At 50.0% G+C, this 14,918-nt stretch overlaps 1 protein-coding gene across 1 annotated transcript in view; it reads left to right on the forward strand.

Moving 5' to 3' along the window:
- Window positions 1-14,918, forward strand: part of DPYSL5 (dihydropyrimidinase like 5) — a 60,825-nt gene that overhangs the window by 22,887 nt on the left and 23,020 nt on the right. The window contains exon 2 of the mRNA XM_008162335.3: window positions 1,171-1,435. Within this exon, the coding sequence (XP_008160557.1) occupies window positions 1,175-1,435 (261 nt within the window). The 5' untranslated portion in view covers window positions 1,171-1,174. The remainder of the gene's footprint in view (window positions 1-1,170; window positions 1,436-14,918) is intronic.

Raw genomic sequence — 14,918 nt, forward strand, 5'->3', positions numbered from 1 at the left:
ATGTCAACCGTCAACAGCAAGGGGGCTTAAACAACAGAAATTTATTTTCCCACAGTTCTGAAGGCTGGAAGTCTGAATCGAGGTGCCGGTATGGTGGATTCTAGTGAGGACTCTTTTCCTGGCTGGTAGATGGCCATCTTCTCTCTGTGTACTCACATGGCCTTCTGTGCACGTGCATAGTGCGCAGAAGTAGGGAGGGGAGAGCATTCTAGTGTCTCTTCTTATGAGGACACTAATCCAGTCCCATCAGGGCCCCACCCTTATGACCTTAATTAACCTTAAAAACTTCCTTAGAGGCTCCAGCTCCAAATACAGCCACACTGGAAATTTGGGAGAACATAAACATTCAGTCCACAATAGCTCTGAAGACAACAGTCTGGCTCTCAATCCTTACTCTGTTACAAACTAGGGGTGTGGCTTTGAGGAAATTCTCTAGCTTTAAAAAAATATGGATTCTGGGGACGCAGTCTGGATCAAATAAATTTGAATCTCTGGGGGTGGGGCTTGAGCAGAGGTACTTTTCAAAAGCTCCTTAGATGAGCTTATCAGTGTGCAACCCAGCTGAGTAGTGGGCTTTTTGAGGCAAATACAGGAGGGTGAACTGAAGCAGAATCCATCTGAAGAATGATGTGAATGAAACAGCTGTGAGGCTTGGAGAATTCGGCTCTCTGAGACCCGGCCCAGGACTCTCTGATATCTTCATGTGGCGCAGTGGGGACATTCTTCGGACGAGACATCTGGGTTTGACTCAGCTACTTCTAGCCATAAATTCCTTACTTGGCAGTTTTAGCCTTCTCATCTGTAAAATGCCAGCCCTCGGGTTTTCTCTGGAATAAAATGAGATAGTAGCTATGAAGAGGCTTTAGAGCCTACACGCATTTCAGGAAGGTGAACACTGAGGTTGCTTTGGGCCCCGACTGCACCCTGACTGCCCACTGTGTTGTGATCCCCAGTAAGTCCCGCTAAGAGGTCAGTGACCCCCATCTGTAGGACCATAGAATCTATTGGCTATAAGGACCGATGTCCTCAGGCTGTGGAGACACTTCCTCCTCGTCCCTACTCACCTAACTCTGCCCGTTGACTTTGAGCTCGAATGGGAAGGGACGGGAGCTTGGTGACAGTGGAAAGGGACTTTGACCTTGACCAATGTCCCCCTCGCGCCTTCCCTAGGAACATGCTTGCCAATTCAGCCAGTGTGCGGATTCTCATCAAGGGAGGCAAGGTGGTGAACGATGACTGCACCCACGAGGCTGACGTCTACATCGAGAACGGCGCCATCCAGCAGGTGGGCCGGGAGCTCATGATCCCCGGCGGGGCCAAGGTGATCGATGCCACTGGGAAGCTGGTGATCCCTGGAGGCATCGACACCAGCACCCACTTCCACCAGACCTTCATGAACGCCACGTGCGTGGATGACTTCTACCACGGGACCAAGGTAATGCCCCTCTGTGCCGAGAGCGCCTTCCGCTTCGGCCTCTTCTATTTCTGGGAAGAGAGCTCTCAAGGGAGCCACTGTGGCGACCAAAATAAAGTGCAGGCGTCAATGGTGTTTAGTATATTTACCATCCATTGGTTTTGACTCCTGGTGAAAATGAAACCAGGCGGTATGGTACCCTTGGGTTGGCTTCTTTTGCTCAACGTTGTTTTTGCGAAATGCGCCCACGTTGTTGTGAATCATTTCCTTTCGTTACTTTATAGCGACCCCCGGGATGATAGACCACCTATCGCGCTCACCCGTGAGTAGCTGCTCGTTTGAGGCGATGACCAACACTGTTGCCCTGGGCATTCTCACCCCTGTCTTCTGGCAGACGTGTCCGCACACATGTCTGTCGGGCACGTTCCTAGGAGTGGGATTGCTGGGTCATAGGGTAACGCATGCTCAGCTTTCGCCAAATCATTTTCCGAACTGGTTGTAACAGCGTGACTCCCAGCCGTCAGGTAAGAGAGGTCCCAGTATTTGCCATCAACATAACGCTGATACCCAGACGGGTCCATGGTGGGGCCCATTCTGTAGTATGCTCGGGCCTTGCACCAAAAATTACAGCTCTCTGGTTCCTTTCCCCGCCTGGGAGACCTTCGGTCCGGGGCCGGATGCCACACCGTCACCACTCTGTTTCCCGGCCTCTCGGAAGGCGGGCCGGCCTTCTTTGTCCTGTTTTCACACTGTCGTCTGCCAGGCCTCGTTAGCCGGGAGTGACAGCTTTTCCCCCGGAGAGCCGTTAGCTCTTTAGAGCCCGGGAGGACCTCTCCACGTGCAGCTCTGTGCAAGGTGGTGGGCAGCTCTTGATCTTTTCCAGGCCTCTCATCCAGGGGAGCCGCTGCCTCTGGAAATCGCATGAAAGCCCCTGCGTGATCCCAGGCCCCAGCTCTCCCATTCCTGCAGGCTCGGGCTACCTCAGGCGCCCGCTCGAGGCCAGGCCCTCGTTGTGGGGAATTTAAGGGTCCATAGACCCTGAGCCACCCTGGCTGGTGGTGTCACCTAACAGACCCTTTGGTTATATCCACCCCCTAAACAAGATTGTGCCTTGTCCTTGTCGCCCAGCTCATACTGAGAAAGGCAGTCCTCCCTGGACCCCTGGACCCCTGCAGTAGACCCTTTCCAGAGTCCTGCCTGTGGCCTCCCATCCTCCCAAGAACTGGCTTCCTGTCCCGTCTCCCTCCTTCCCAGGACCTCCCCTCCCTCCCAGGACTTCCCCTCCACAGTGGTGCTCCTACCTACTGGATATTTTGGCTTCCTCTTTCCTCTCGTTCCTGACCATCTCCTGGGGAGAGAAAGCGCTCTCCTGTTGCAGTGCTGCTCCCGGGACGTGTGGGTTTAATTATTCACACGGCCTGTGGCTCTTGCACAGTCTGCACCCTGATCCATTGCCACTGGCCTGCTCCGTACCTTCTAAGAAAGGCAGCAGTGGGTTCACGTTAAGCATCTGGGTTTATAATGGAATAATAATCCCAAGGAAAAGCTCCCCCGAGTGATTCGCCCAAGAGGAAAAAGAGAGATCAAGTTGCACCTTTTTGTTCTTGTCCGACAGATCCGTGGGGCCTTGAACTCCGCACCCACTATGCTCTGGCGGGCTTGTCAGTTTGGCAGCAGCAGCCAGGGCTGGGAAAACAAGACCGTTGAAAGCCTGGCCTTTCTGAAAGCATCTGGGACTCCATTGTCCTGGGTCTAAAGGGATTTCTCCGGCGCGTCTTTAACAAACGCCTCGCCCGCCTTTGCCTCTGTCAGAGGCTGTGACAAGCTCTGCCTGGCTCCCCTGGCTCTGCGGTCTCATGCTCACAGCTGGTCACTTGATCCTCCTCCCCACACCCCACCCCCTCCCAACCTTTAGGCCCCGCCCTCCCCAAGGCCAGTACCTGGGTTTCCAGACTGCCAGGAGGACCTGGTCGTTAATATTGCAGACTCCACTGAGGACAGGGGTTATCTCCTGTGGGGAGGCGAGGGGATGCGGGGAGGAGAGAGAACCAGTAACAGCAACTGGGTTAATAAAGGTCTAGGATTCCAGGTGGCCATGGGGCCTTTTCTTCTTCTTCTGCCTGACTTGTGAGTTATACTTATTCTTTAGTGTATAGCTAATATTACACAATAGCCCTGGCCGGTTTGGCTCAGTGGATAGAGCATCGGCCTGCGGACTGAAGGGTCCCAGGTTCGATTCCAGCCAAGGGCATGTACCTTGGTTGCGGGCACATCCCCAGCAGGAGGTGTGCAGGAGGCAGCTGATCAATGTTTCTCTCTCATCAATGTTTCTAACTCTCTATCCTTCTCCCTTCCTCTCTATAAAAAATCAATTAAAAAATTATTAAAAAATGCCGAAACCGGTTTGGCTCAGTGGATAGAGCGTCGGCCTGCGGACTGGAAGGTCCCGGGTTCGATTCCGGTCAAGGGCATATACCTTGGTTGCGGGCACATCCCCAGTGGGGGGTGTGCAGGAGGCAGCTGGTCGATGTTTCTCTCTCATCGACGTTTCTAGCTCTCTATCCCTCTCCCTTCCTCCCTGTAAAAATCAATAAAATATATTTTTAAAAAAAAATTATTAAAAAATATATATTACACAATAAAAATGTCAGTGCACCCCACCAATGGCTCTCCCTGGCCAGTTGGGAATATCAGAAGAAGGCTTTTTAAACTGCTGGCACAACCCCTTCACTAAGATGTTGGGGTGCGGGGGGGGGGGGAATGGACAATAGAATAAAGACCTTCCTAGATGCCTTTTCTGTTCCTGCTCCTCCAAAAATATATCAATAACCACTGTGTAGGCTAGGGATAGGGAACCTTTTTTCTGCCAAGGGCCATTTGGATATTTATAACATCATTCATGGGCCATACAAAATTAGCCTGCTATATTTGGCCAACATTTAATTAACGCACCCCTGAGGCCTTGGCAGGACCAGACTAAATGATTTCACCAAAGATTTCACAGGCCTTATGTGGCCTGAGGGCCGGACGCTCCCCACCCCTGGTCTAGGCCAGTGGTGTTCAACCCTTGGCAGCAAATTACAAGTTAGAACTATTTGGGGGGTTTTCACTTAAATAATACTAGTGTCCAGGCCTCTCCCCATTGTATTTTTTAAAGCATCTTGGATGATTCTCACACCGGCAGGCACGTGACTAAGGAACTTTCTCGGCTGTTTTGAATGGCACGTTGTCCTGGCTGTTACTTCTGTCACCTAACTGGCCCTCACCGTACGTGCCAGGGCTGACAACTGAACCCCTTTCGAAAGCTGGGGCTGCCTTGCCCTTGCCAGTCTTCTTTACTTCCTTCTCTCCTACTTACATTCCGGGGTCCCATCACTGGGCTCCCGAACCCCACCCCACACAGGACTTGCTATGTTTCCCTGGCCCTGTGTTCTGCCCTTCTGCCCATGCCCCATAGGAACCATCAGGGAGAGAGGAGTTGGCTGTGGTAGAGGCGTCCTTCAACACAAGTCCGGCTGGGTCCCTCCCTCTTCCTTGATGGCCCAGAGATTCCCTCCTGTCTGTGCCAGAGCCATCTGGCCCCAGCGACGGCCTCCCGCTAACTCAGAAGCAGTAGCAGCAGGACATCTATTCTTGTCGTCAACCTGCCATGGAAGCCAAATGCTAACCAGAAGGGTGCTTAGCCAGCCTGGGATCTGCCCAGGGAATGTCCCATGGCGTCAGTAAGCTAGGGTGGCCTGTCACATCCCAGCCCCCGGGCGGGTCCTGACACTCCTCCCACTGCCGAGGAGTCCTGAGGATGATAGGCTAGGACATACATGAGTTCCCTTTGGTGCCCCACCTGCCAACATCCTGACCAAGGCCCCATTCATCCTGTGTGTGGTTTGCCTTTGAAATGTGCTCTCTTGGAATTAAGCGTTTAAGTGCTTCTCACTTCCTTCTTGTAGCTTGACTCCAGTGTTCTGTCCGTTTCTGTTTAATTCTGGCTTAAAATGTCTTAAGTCTTTTATAAAGCTCTGTAATAGCATTTCTTGCCCGGCCGGTGTGGCTCAGTGGTTGAGCCTCAACCCATGAACCAGGAGGTTACGGTTCAATTCCCGGTCAGGGCACATGCCCAGGCTCGATCCCCAGTAGGGAGCGTGCAGGAGGCAGTGGATCAATAATTCTCTCTCCCTGTCCCTTTCTCTCTGAAATCAATAAAATGACATTTCCTGCTTATTGGGATCCAGACTCATATCACCTTGCTCATTAATTGATGTTCCCAAGTTCATGCGTATCTGTAAAAAGCTGGAAGGGACCTTAGAAATCTAGTCCCATCCTCTCATTGATGGATTGATAGGAGGATGAATGAGTTGCCCCAAATCCCAGAGGTAATTGGACCAGAATGCAAGTTTCTCAGTCTGATGCCCTTTTCACCACGCCACTCAGGGGTTCCTGAAACCCGAGAGCTGGACAGACAGTCTGTGACGTCTTGATGGTGCATCAAATAACCTAAGAGACTGGAAGACAGAGAGGCCAGGCCTGGGGTGGAAGCATCAAATAGAAACCAAAAAAATTGGATTCCGTTTCACTTTTTAAAAAAATATGTTTTATTGATTCTTTTTGAGAAAGAGCAAGGAACATGGAGAGAGAGAGAAACGTTGATCAGCTGCCTCCCCCAATGGGGATCAAGCCTGCAACCCAGGCTTGTGCCCTGACCAGGAATCGAACAAGCGACCTCTGGGTGCCTGGGACGACACCCAGGGCTCCATTTCCATGCTTAGGGCTGACTGTGTGTTTTAGATTTCAAATGGAATCTAATCGTGATGATGATGAATTCTAGTTACGTGTCTCTCATCCTCTTGACAGCAGAAACAGCCAGTCGTAAACTCGGCAGGCACCAGGGCTACTTAAAGGTGCCCTGCTTCAAATCAGTCATCTTGCTGAACGAGACCTTGCTGGCAACGTTCCTTCTGCATCTTCATTAATTGGCAGGCCAAAATGTAGGCCAGGCGGACCCTTCTTAGAACAAATGGAAGAGAGGAGATCTATCGTTTCTTACAAATTTTTCACATCTAGTACTGGGGGAAAAAATCTCCTACGGTGCCCCAGCAGCTCCTTGATCCTTACAATAAAGGGTATTTGCAAAGAACTTATCTACAGAGAGGTTGTTGTGTTTTAAAACCTTTGGTTCAAAATAGAAATAAACTCGCCCTCTGTGATAGACCCCAAGCACCTTGGAAACCATTCATAGTTCATACAAGGAGTTCTGCTTTTATACTCTCCTCCTTTAGCGTTTAAAAAAAGAAAAAAAGGAAGAAAGGGAACACATTACCTACTGGATGTATACTTCAGTGATGCATATAGTACATGAATTATATGTTTTTTTCCAATTTTTTTCTTTTTCTTAAAGCTTGCACATTTTTTTCATATTTCAAGAAATATTTGAATATGGCCTTAGAGAAAGCTTCAAAAGTCTCAGTTGGAAATACCTCTTCCCCCAAGCCTCACTGAGGTTTTCCATATTCCTGGCTAAAGGGAAGGGTCTTAGAGTGGTTTGTTGACAGGTAGACATGGACGGCAGACACCTTACCTTGTCCTCCTGGTGGCTCCTGCCTCCTGGTTCCCTCAGGTTGTCAGGGCAGCCAACCATTTTTCCTCCTTCTGATCCTTTTTTATCTCTTGCTATTTAAAAATTGGGAGCTATAGGATTCTTAATTAATGACTATATGAAGATACAACTATGGCCCAACTATAGTGAGAACTTTCTTATTAACCATTATCTACCTGTCATACTACACACACACATTCACACACTTAGACACTTTCACATACTCATAGTCACACGTTCGCACACGCACCCTCACTAATACACAGAATTCTAGAGCTGGAAATACCATTAGAGATGAATGAATCCAACCCCTAATCCATAAATAACTTTCCTATTTAGATCGAAACTCTCCACGGTATTCTAAATTAATATTTTAAAATTAAATTAAATTTGATATATGGTGGGGAATTCTATTCTTGGGAAGAGTATGTGTAGAAGGGAGGTCATGATTAAGTAACCTAGGAAGCCACCTTTTTATTTTTTTAATCTCTGTGTTACTCCTGCCCGTCCTCCCCCGCCCCCCCCCCCCAGCAAATTGATTAAGGTGTAATTGACATAGAATAAGCTGCTCATTTTATTTTATTTTTTAAGTCGCTCATTTTAAAAGTGTGTAGGTTGGTATGTTTTGCCATATGTGTACACTGGGAAGCATCACCATTAATAATAAGCATATCCGTCACCCCCAAAAGTTTCTTTGTGGCCCTTGTAATCCTTCCCCGCCCCAGGTAGCCACTGATCTGTTCCCTTCCGTTAGGTCTCCGTTCTTCTCGGTGTCCTTGGTTACCGCCACGCCTGGGCTGCAGCTTCTCTTTTCTGGTTTGGTGCCCTGACTCACTTTGCAGGCTTACGACACTCCAGAGTTCATGTTTGGGAAAGCGGCCTGGCTTCCGATCTCCAGACTCAGTGGCCCATCGAAGGATGATTTTCCTGCTGTGTGGGAAACGGAGCTTGTTGAGCTCCCGAAGGGTCCAGGACCCCCGGCCCCCAGGTGGCACCCGGCGGCACGTGGCTCTCCAGGGGACCTACCCTTGAGCTCCCATCCCCTGCCCTTCCGGCCTGGACCTCAGGCCCGCTGGTCAGAGCACTCCCGTTATCCATTGTACCCTGATTTTGACCGTTGAAGCCCCTCAGGCAGGTCTTATCCTTCCTTTCCCAGGGCCCCAGGAAGCTGAGTCTCAGGAAGTGAAATCACTTGCCCAGCTAAGAAGTACTGGGACAGGTCTGCCCGCCCACCTGCCAGTTCAGCCCCCATTCCTCCAGGCCAGTGTCCAGGGGGGCCTCAGGCAGGCTCCCCAGCAGTTCAATGGCACTGTTGTCGCTCAGCTTTGAGACCAAAATGAGGGACTCTCAGAGGGAAGACGAGCAAGTGGGGTTACATGTGGCTCATTTCTGGATTGCTGATAAATCCCTCCCCGCTGGCATCTGCGGGCAGCCTGGACTTTTCATAAAGGGGGGTGTGGCCAACGTGCCCACTTTGGGACTCGAAGGGGCTTTGCTAAGGAGGAGGGTGACAAAGGGCCCCTCTGAGCGCCTCTAGTTTAGAATGGTTTCCCTGGGCTTCTCAGAAGCTGGCAGCCATGTATTTCTGCCACAGCTCCCTTTGAGGATCATCTCCGGTCTCCATGGTAACTGCATGTCGGGAGACAGCCGGCTCTGTGCTGCGGCTTTGTATTAAACACAATGAATTTAAATTGGATGCTCGGCAGTGAAGATAATCATTCTGGATTAGAGAGGAAGCCTGGAGCTCCAAATTTCATAATTTTTGATGTTGGCACAATTCTCAGAGTTAGCCCTGTAATTCGAGCCCAGGCCACACCTACCTCTCTGTTTCTGAACTCACTTGTGTTTGTTTTTGGGGGGTTTTTTTTGACAAGGGACTCTTGGAGCCAGGAGCCCCTCAGTCAGGCCAGGGCTTGAGCTCTAGAAGGGGCGGCCGAAGCAAAGGAAACCTGGGGGCTGCAGACTCCGATGGGCCCTCATTCAGTCTGGCTGTCTGACTTCCTCAGCCTCAGTTTTCTTATCTGTAAACGGAGGAGAGTAACCTGCACCCTACAGAATAATATTTGTTAAAATGTTACTGTGATCAAATGTACCATTTTAATCATTTTCAAGTGCACAGTTCACAGAGGCACTGAGTGCATTCAATGTAGTCACCACACGAATCCATCTCCAGAACTTTTTCTTTTTTTTTTCTTTTTTTTTTGGTTTGCTTCTGTCCAGAACTTTTTCATTTCTCCAGCTGAAGCGCCTCACCTGCTCACACTAACTTCCATTCCCCGCCCTCCCCCCACCCCCGCACCTGGCAACCGGCACTCTCCTTTCTGTCTCTACGAACTGACGGCTCGTGTACGTGGAATCCTATGGTATGTGTCCATTTGTGACTGCTTATTCCTTCAGCACGATGTCCTGCAGTTCATCCTGCTGTAGCACATGTCAGGATTTCCTCCCTTTGAAGGCTGGATAATCTTCCACTGTGTGGAGAGACCACGTTTTGTTTATCCACTGATGGACACTTGCGTTGCTTCCACCTTTTGGCTATTTTTGAATAATGCTGCTATGAACATGGGTGTGCAACTCTCCGAGTCCTTGCTTTCAATTGCAGAGTCATTTTGAGGATCGAATCAGATAATAAAAGTTATCTAATTTGCACATAGTAGGCCGTCAGTAAAGGTGACTTTCTCTCCTGCAAGTGAGTTCAGCGCATGCGCTCACTGCCACCGTGGTCTGAGCTTCCGGGAGAGAGTGCTGTCACCTTTTGCTGCGAGGCTGCTTCTGTCTCCCTGGGACACGCTGGTCTGCCATGTCTGGGAATGAACACAATTCAAGAGTTTAGCCCTAACCGGTTTGGCTCAGTGGATAAAGCGTCAGCCTGTGGACTCAAGGGTTCCAGGTTCGATTCCGGTCAAGGGCATGTACCTTGGTTGCAGGCACATCCCAGTAGGGGGTGTGCAGGAGGCAGCTGATCGATGTTTCTCTCTCATCAATGTTTCTCTCTATCCCTCTTCCTTCCTCTATAAAAAAAAAAAAATCAATAAAATATATATATTTTTTAAAAAGAGTTTAAAGGGACTGTCTTTTTTCTGTCTTTTTAAAAAATATATACCGTATTTTCCGGTGTATAAGATGACTGGGCGTATAGAAGATTTTCCTGGGTTAAAAAGTCGTCTTATATGCCGGAAAATATGGTATGTTTTTATTGACTTCAGAGAGAGGAAGGGAGAAGGGGAGAGGGATAGAAACATCAATGATGAGAGAGAATCATTGATGGGCTACCTCCTGCACGCCCCCTACCCAGGATCGAGCCTGCAACCAAGGCATGTGCCCTGACCAGGAATCAAGCCCAGTCCTCCTGTTTCCTGGGTCGATGCTCAACCACTGAGCCACACCGGCCTGGCTAAAGGGAAAGTCTTAAGCATGAAAATGTGCCGTGAAAACCGTGCATGTTTTTACATTCCTCCCACAGTTGGTATTCATATATTCCTAGTTCCAAAAGGAGACATGTTAGAGCCAATGCATGTAATTCCTCATCCGTTATCTATTTTAAGCACACCCTCTGGGAGACCCGGAAGCTGGGGTGGGGTGCCCCCAGGCTCTGAGTTTCTGTGCTTAGTTACTATTTCAGCATATCAGATCTGTTCCCAGTATTACAGAAAAGTGGGGGATTTGGGGTAAAAATACCTAGATCCAGTCTTGGCTCATCTCTGAAAAACCGAGATGATGAACATGTGCTGCATATGGTGTTTGTGACGATTCGACGAGGGAAGTCTTCTGCTGTGCGGATGACCCACTCCTGCAGCCCTTCGTGCACGGGGGCTGGTTTGCAACCTTCCAGGCGAGTCCCTCTGGGTCTGGTTTCATCCAGAAGTTTCTAGGCCCCTCCCAGGTGAGCGTATCTGGGTCCCAGGAACCATCCCTTGCTGTGGATCCTCTGAAATTAGCCTTTCCTGGCTGGGCCGGTGAGAGCCAGCTCCCCTTTGTATTTAGGAGTTTGTGACCAGGGAAGGAGGCAGGAGCCCTTGTGACCCTGCATGACCCCAGCTGCTCCCTGCAGGTGGCAGTCTGGCCTGTTCTTTTTTTTTTGGGGGGGTGGGGTGGGGTGGTGGGAGGAAGAGGATAAGAGAACATTTATTTATTTATAAAATCATAGAGGTTAAAAAAAGTAATTTCTAGAAGAAATGGGCTTAGGAAATGCGTTATAGAGGTAAAGGAAGGGCCCTCGGAGCTTGGGAGTGAGGAAGGTAATGGTACTGCGCCTTTTGGGGGAGGGGAAGGGAAAGGGAAAGGGAAAGGGAAAGGCGTGGTGGTGCTGGGGGTGGGGGTGGGGGGAGGGGAGCGCTCTGGGTCCTCAGTCCTAAGGGTCTAAGGGTGGAGACGTCAGGGGAGGTCCCAGGGGAAGATCTCAGTAGAATATTCAGCAGTTTTCCAGGTGTATCCTTTCAGGTTGTGGTCTCCACTGACTGACAGGCCGGCACAGGGCGGGGGGGGGGGGGGGTCATTATCCCATGCAGCTGGTCCTGAGGTCAGCAGAGGCTGGTTTTGCTGCTATTTTGGGCCTGGAGCTGAAATACAACTGAGGCTTAGATGTCATCTCTAGGGAGGGAAGGTCAGGGGTCGAAACCGCATGACCAGCGATAGGCTAGGGGAGAAAAGCCACCCTGGCCCTAGCCGGTTTGGCTCAGTGGATAGCACGTCGGCCCATGGACTGAAGGGTCCCGGGTTTGATTCCGGTCTAGGGCACGTGCCTTGGTTGCAGGCTCGATTCCTGGCCCTGATGGGGGCGTGCGGAAGGTCAACAATCGATGTGTCTCTCTCACATCGATGTTTCTCTCTCTGTGTGTCTCTCCCCCTCCCTCCCACTCTCTCTAAAAATCAATGGGAAAATATCCTCCGTGAGGATTAACAACAACAAAAAGTGCCCCTGGGGGTGAGGTCCCAGGGCCTGCCTGTTGGGCAGGAGCCAAGCAGGCTTAGATCAGGGCTTTCTGAGCGCGTGTGCTCACCGTCCTTGAGACCCGAAAGCCGCCCGGGATTATGCACCTGTCGGGAGGGGGACCCGGGTTTCCTGGGAGGCCTGCACCTGAACTCTGGAACAGCTCACCTCTCTGGGAGCCAGAGAGCCAGGTTTCCGGCCTTGGTAGGAGGGTTTGCTTGGCTTTCATAACCCCATCCCAGCCTGGCCTTCCTCCTACCTCTTGGCTGTTCCTTCCCAGCTTCCTTCCTGGTTTTATCTGTGTCCTAATCTTCCCGACACGTGACTGCTTCTCAGGGTCTTATCCCAATTTGCCTTCTCCTTTCACCCACCTCTCTCTACCTCATCTGGTACCCAGGACTCCACCTGCATAGCTACAGCTTAGACAGCTCTGTGCACATCCCCCAAGCTCAGCACGTCCACCAGAACGCGACGCCTCTCTCAGGGTTCCCAGGGAACCCTCCTCCCGGGAATGGCACCCCATCCTCCCAAGCCAGCGCTCACTTGCCCAGGACCAAAGACTCCTCGGTGAGGCAGCCAGAACTCGACCCAGGCCTCCAGGCTCCCAAGTCAGGCTTCTCCCTCCAGAGCAGGCATCCTCATGCAGGTGTTTTTGCCATTTTGGTTTTTTTTTACTTCAAAATAAGATATGTGCAGTGTGCATAGGAATTTGTTCATAGTTTTTTTTAAACTATAGTCCGGCCCTCCAATGGTCTAAGGGACAGTGAACTGGCCCCCTGTTTAAAAAGTTTGAGGACCCCTGCTCCAGAGCATCCTGTCCCCATACACCGTCAGAGAATCGAACTGCATTTCTGACTAACTTACAAATGCAAATGTCACTCTAAGCCCCTGCCAAACTCTGGGCCTGCCCGGGACCCCTCCCCGCTTTTTGGCTATGCTGGACTCTGCCTGGACCCCTGGGTCGGCCATCTCTGGCCCCATTGTTCCCACTCCCTCGGCACCCCAGCCTGCATTCTCTGCCCCTGCTCCTGGCCTTACAGAGATAGCCCGTTACAATGGCATGTTCACTCCAGCCCTTTCTTCTTGATTCTGTAGTGCCTCTCCCGTAGGGTTTTCCCAAACCTCATCTTAGCTCAGACCAATCCTCCAACACTCCTGATTTTCCCAAACCTCAGCAAAACAGGAAATATTGGCATTATTTCCTGTTTTGCTAAGAAGTCCGGACTGCGGGACTGGGCACCCTCATTTGTCCTCCATGTCACCTCTGATCATCTCCCTACTCGCCCCCCTCCTGAATGGATGGGAAGAGGTGTCCCTCCAACCCTCAGAGTGCTCATCTGCTAAAGGAGATAATAATACACCTATTGTAGAGGGCTGTTGTGAATATTAAACAGGCACAGAGTAAGTGCTCAGTGGATGTTGGTTATAAGTAGAGATTTTCATCTCTATTTGAACGTCCCTCAATCAGCTCTCTTAAGATGTCCAAAATTTTTCTTCCCTCCTAAATGTGATTGTTTCTCTCCTAATATTGTTTTTTTCAGCCACACCGTGTAGTACTTCCCCCATTATTTACATCGCCTCTTCTTCTGTCATCAAACCCTGCTTCTTCCAAGAAACAGGTTTCACACCTGTCCTCCCATCCCATCCCTGAAATCCAGGTCCATCGCCCCAGCACTGCAGCTCAGCTTGCATCCGCAGCCAGAGTAACGTTCCAAAGTCTGGTTTCCACGTCCCCCTCCGCCCAGAAGCCTGCTGTCACTACAGACATGTCCAGGGTGGGGTGTGGCCAGCGTCCTTCTACCCCCACACTCCCTGAGCTCCCTCAGGACCATCACCTCCACACACACAAGTTGCTCATCGTTGCCGACCAGATGGGATCCGAGTTCATCAGGTTCACCCAGTTTGGTCCTAATCAGAGCTGCCTCGGCCAAAACCAAGCAGGTCTAGTCTTGGTCCCCCCGCCGTGCCCCCAGCTTTCCCACGTGATCGCCTAGCCCACGGTGCTACCTCATCCCCTCCGTGCGGCTCTCAGCCTCCCCATCCGGAGGGGGCCTTCCCCTCCTCTGCTCTTCTTTTGAGGGTCATCCTCATTGAGGAATATTATCTTGTGATGCCTGTATCCTCACTTTATTCTGAAGTTACTTCTATTAAAAATGAACTTTTGTCTTGTCCTGTTTGCTAACCGGGCTCCTAATCTCCCTCAAGGTACTTACCTTTCTCACTGCACCTGGAGCAAGCATGTCAAACTCAAAGGCTCACACGGGCCAAATAAACAAGGTGTAAGTGTATGTGGGCCACAAAAAAAGCAAAAGCTTCAGTTTCCATAGAAACGTGGGTTTGTTTCGATAGAGACGTGCTGAATACAAAGGGCTGAAATAAATGAGTCATCGTTCACATGAAATAGAGCATTTTAATAAAAATTAATATTTTTTTTCTTGAACATTAACTTACCAGACACTGAATAACTGCACAAATTAATAAGTGTAATGCAAATACGCCCTGACCGGTTTGGCGCAAATAAACCTATTTTTCTTGTTCTCCGAGAGCAAAATATTTCCTGTTACGCACACCAAGCAAGTCAGTTCAAGACTAATGATGTGGCCATCCTCTGCTAAAATATTCGCTGCTAGTATTAGTGGAGAGAAATGGTGTGCCAGCGCGTAAGGCGCGTAAGGGAAATGAATGCAACATGATTATAGTCATCAGTCATTAGCGAAAGTTGTAGTTCATTATTAATAATTATGTATAACAGGATATTGTAAAAATTAAGTTTCAAAATTTTTATTAAAACGTTTCTTACACACCGTTACATTGTCTGGGCCGCAAATATATTCATTGTGGGCCACGAGTTTGACATGCTTGATCTGGAGCATTTGATACACATAATAGATGGTACATTAGTGCTACCTACAAATTATGCTTATTTATTAACTACTAGCGTTCCCGTTGCAGGAAAAATCCTGCAATAGGATTTCCAGCTGCAC

Source organism: Eptesicus fuscus, chromosome 16 (assembly GCF_027574615.1).
Source record: "Eptesicus fuscus isolate TK198812 chromosome 16, DD_ASM_mEF_20220401, whole genome shotgun sequence".
Classification (NCBI taxonomy): domain Eukaryota; kingdom Metazoa; phylum Chordata; class Mammalia; order Chiroptera; family Vespertilionidae; genus Eptesicus; species Eptesicus fuscus.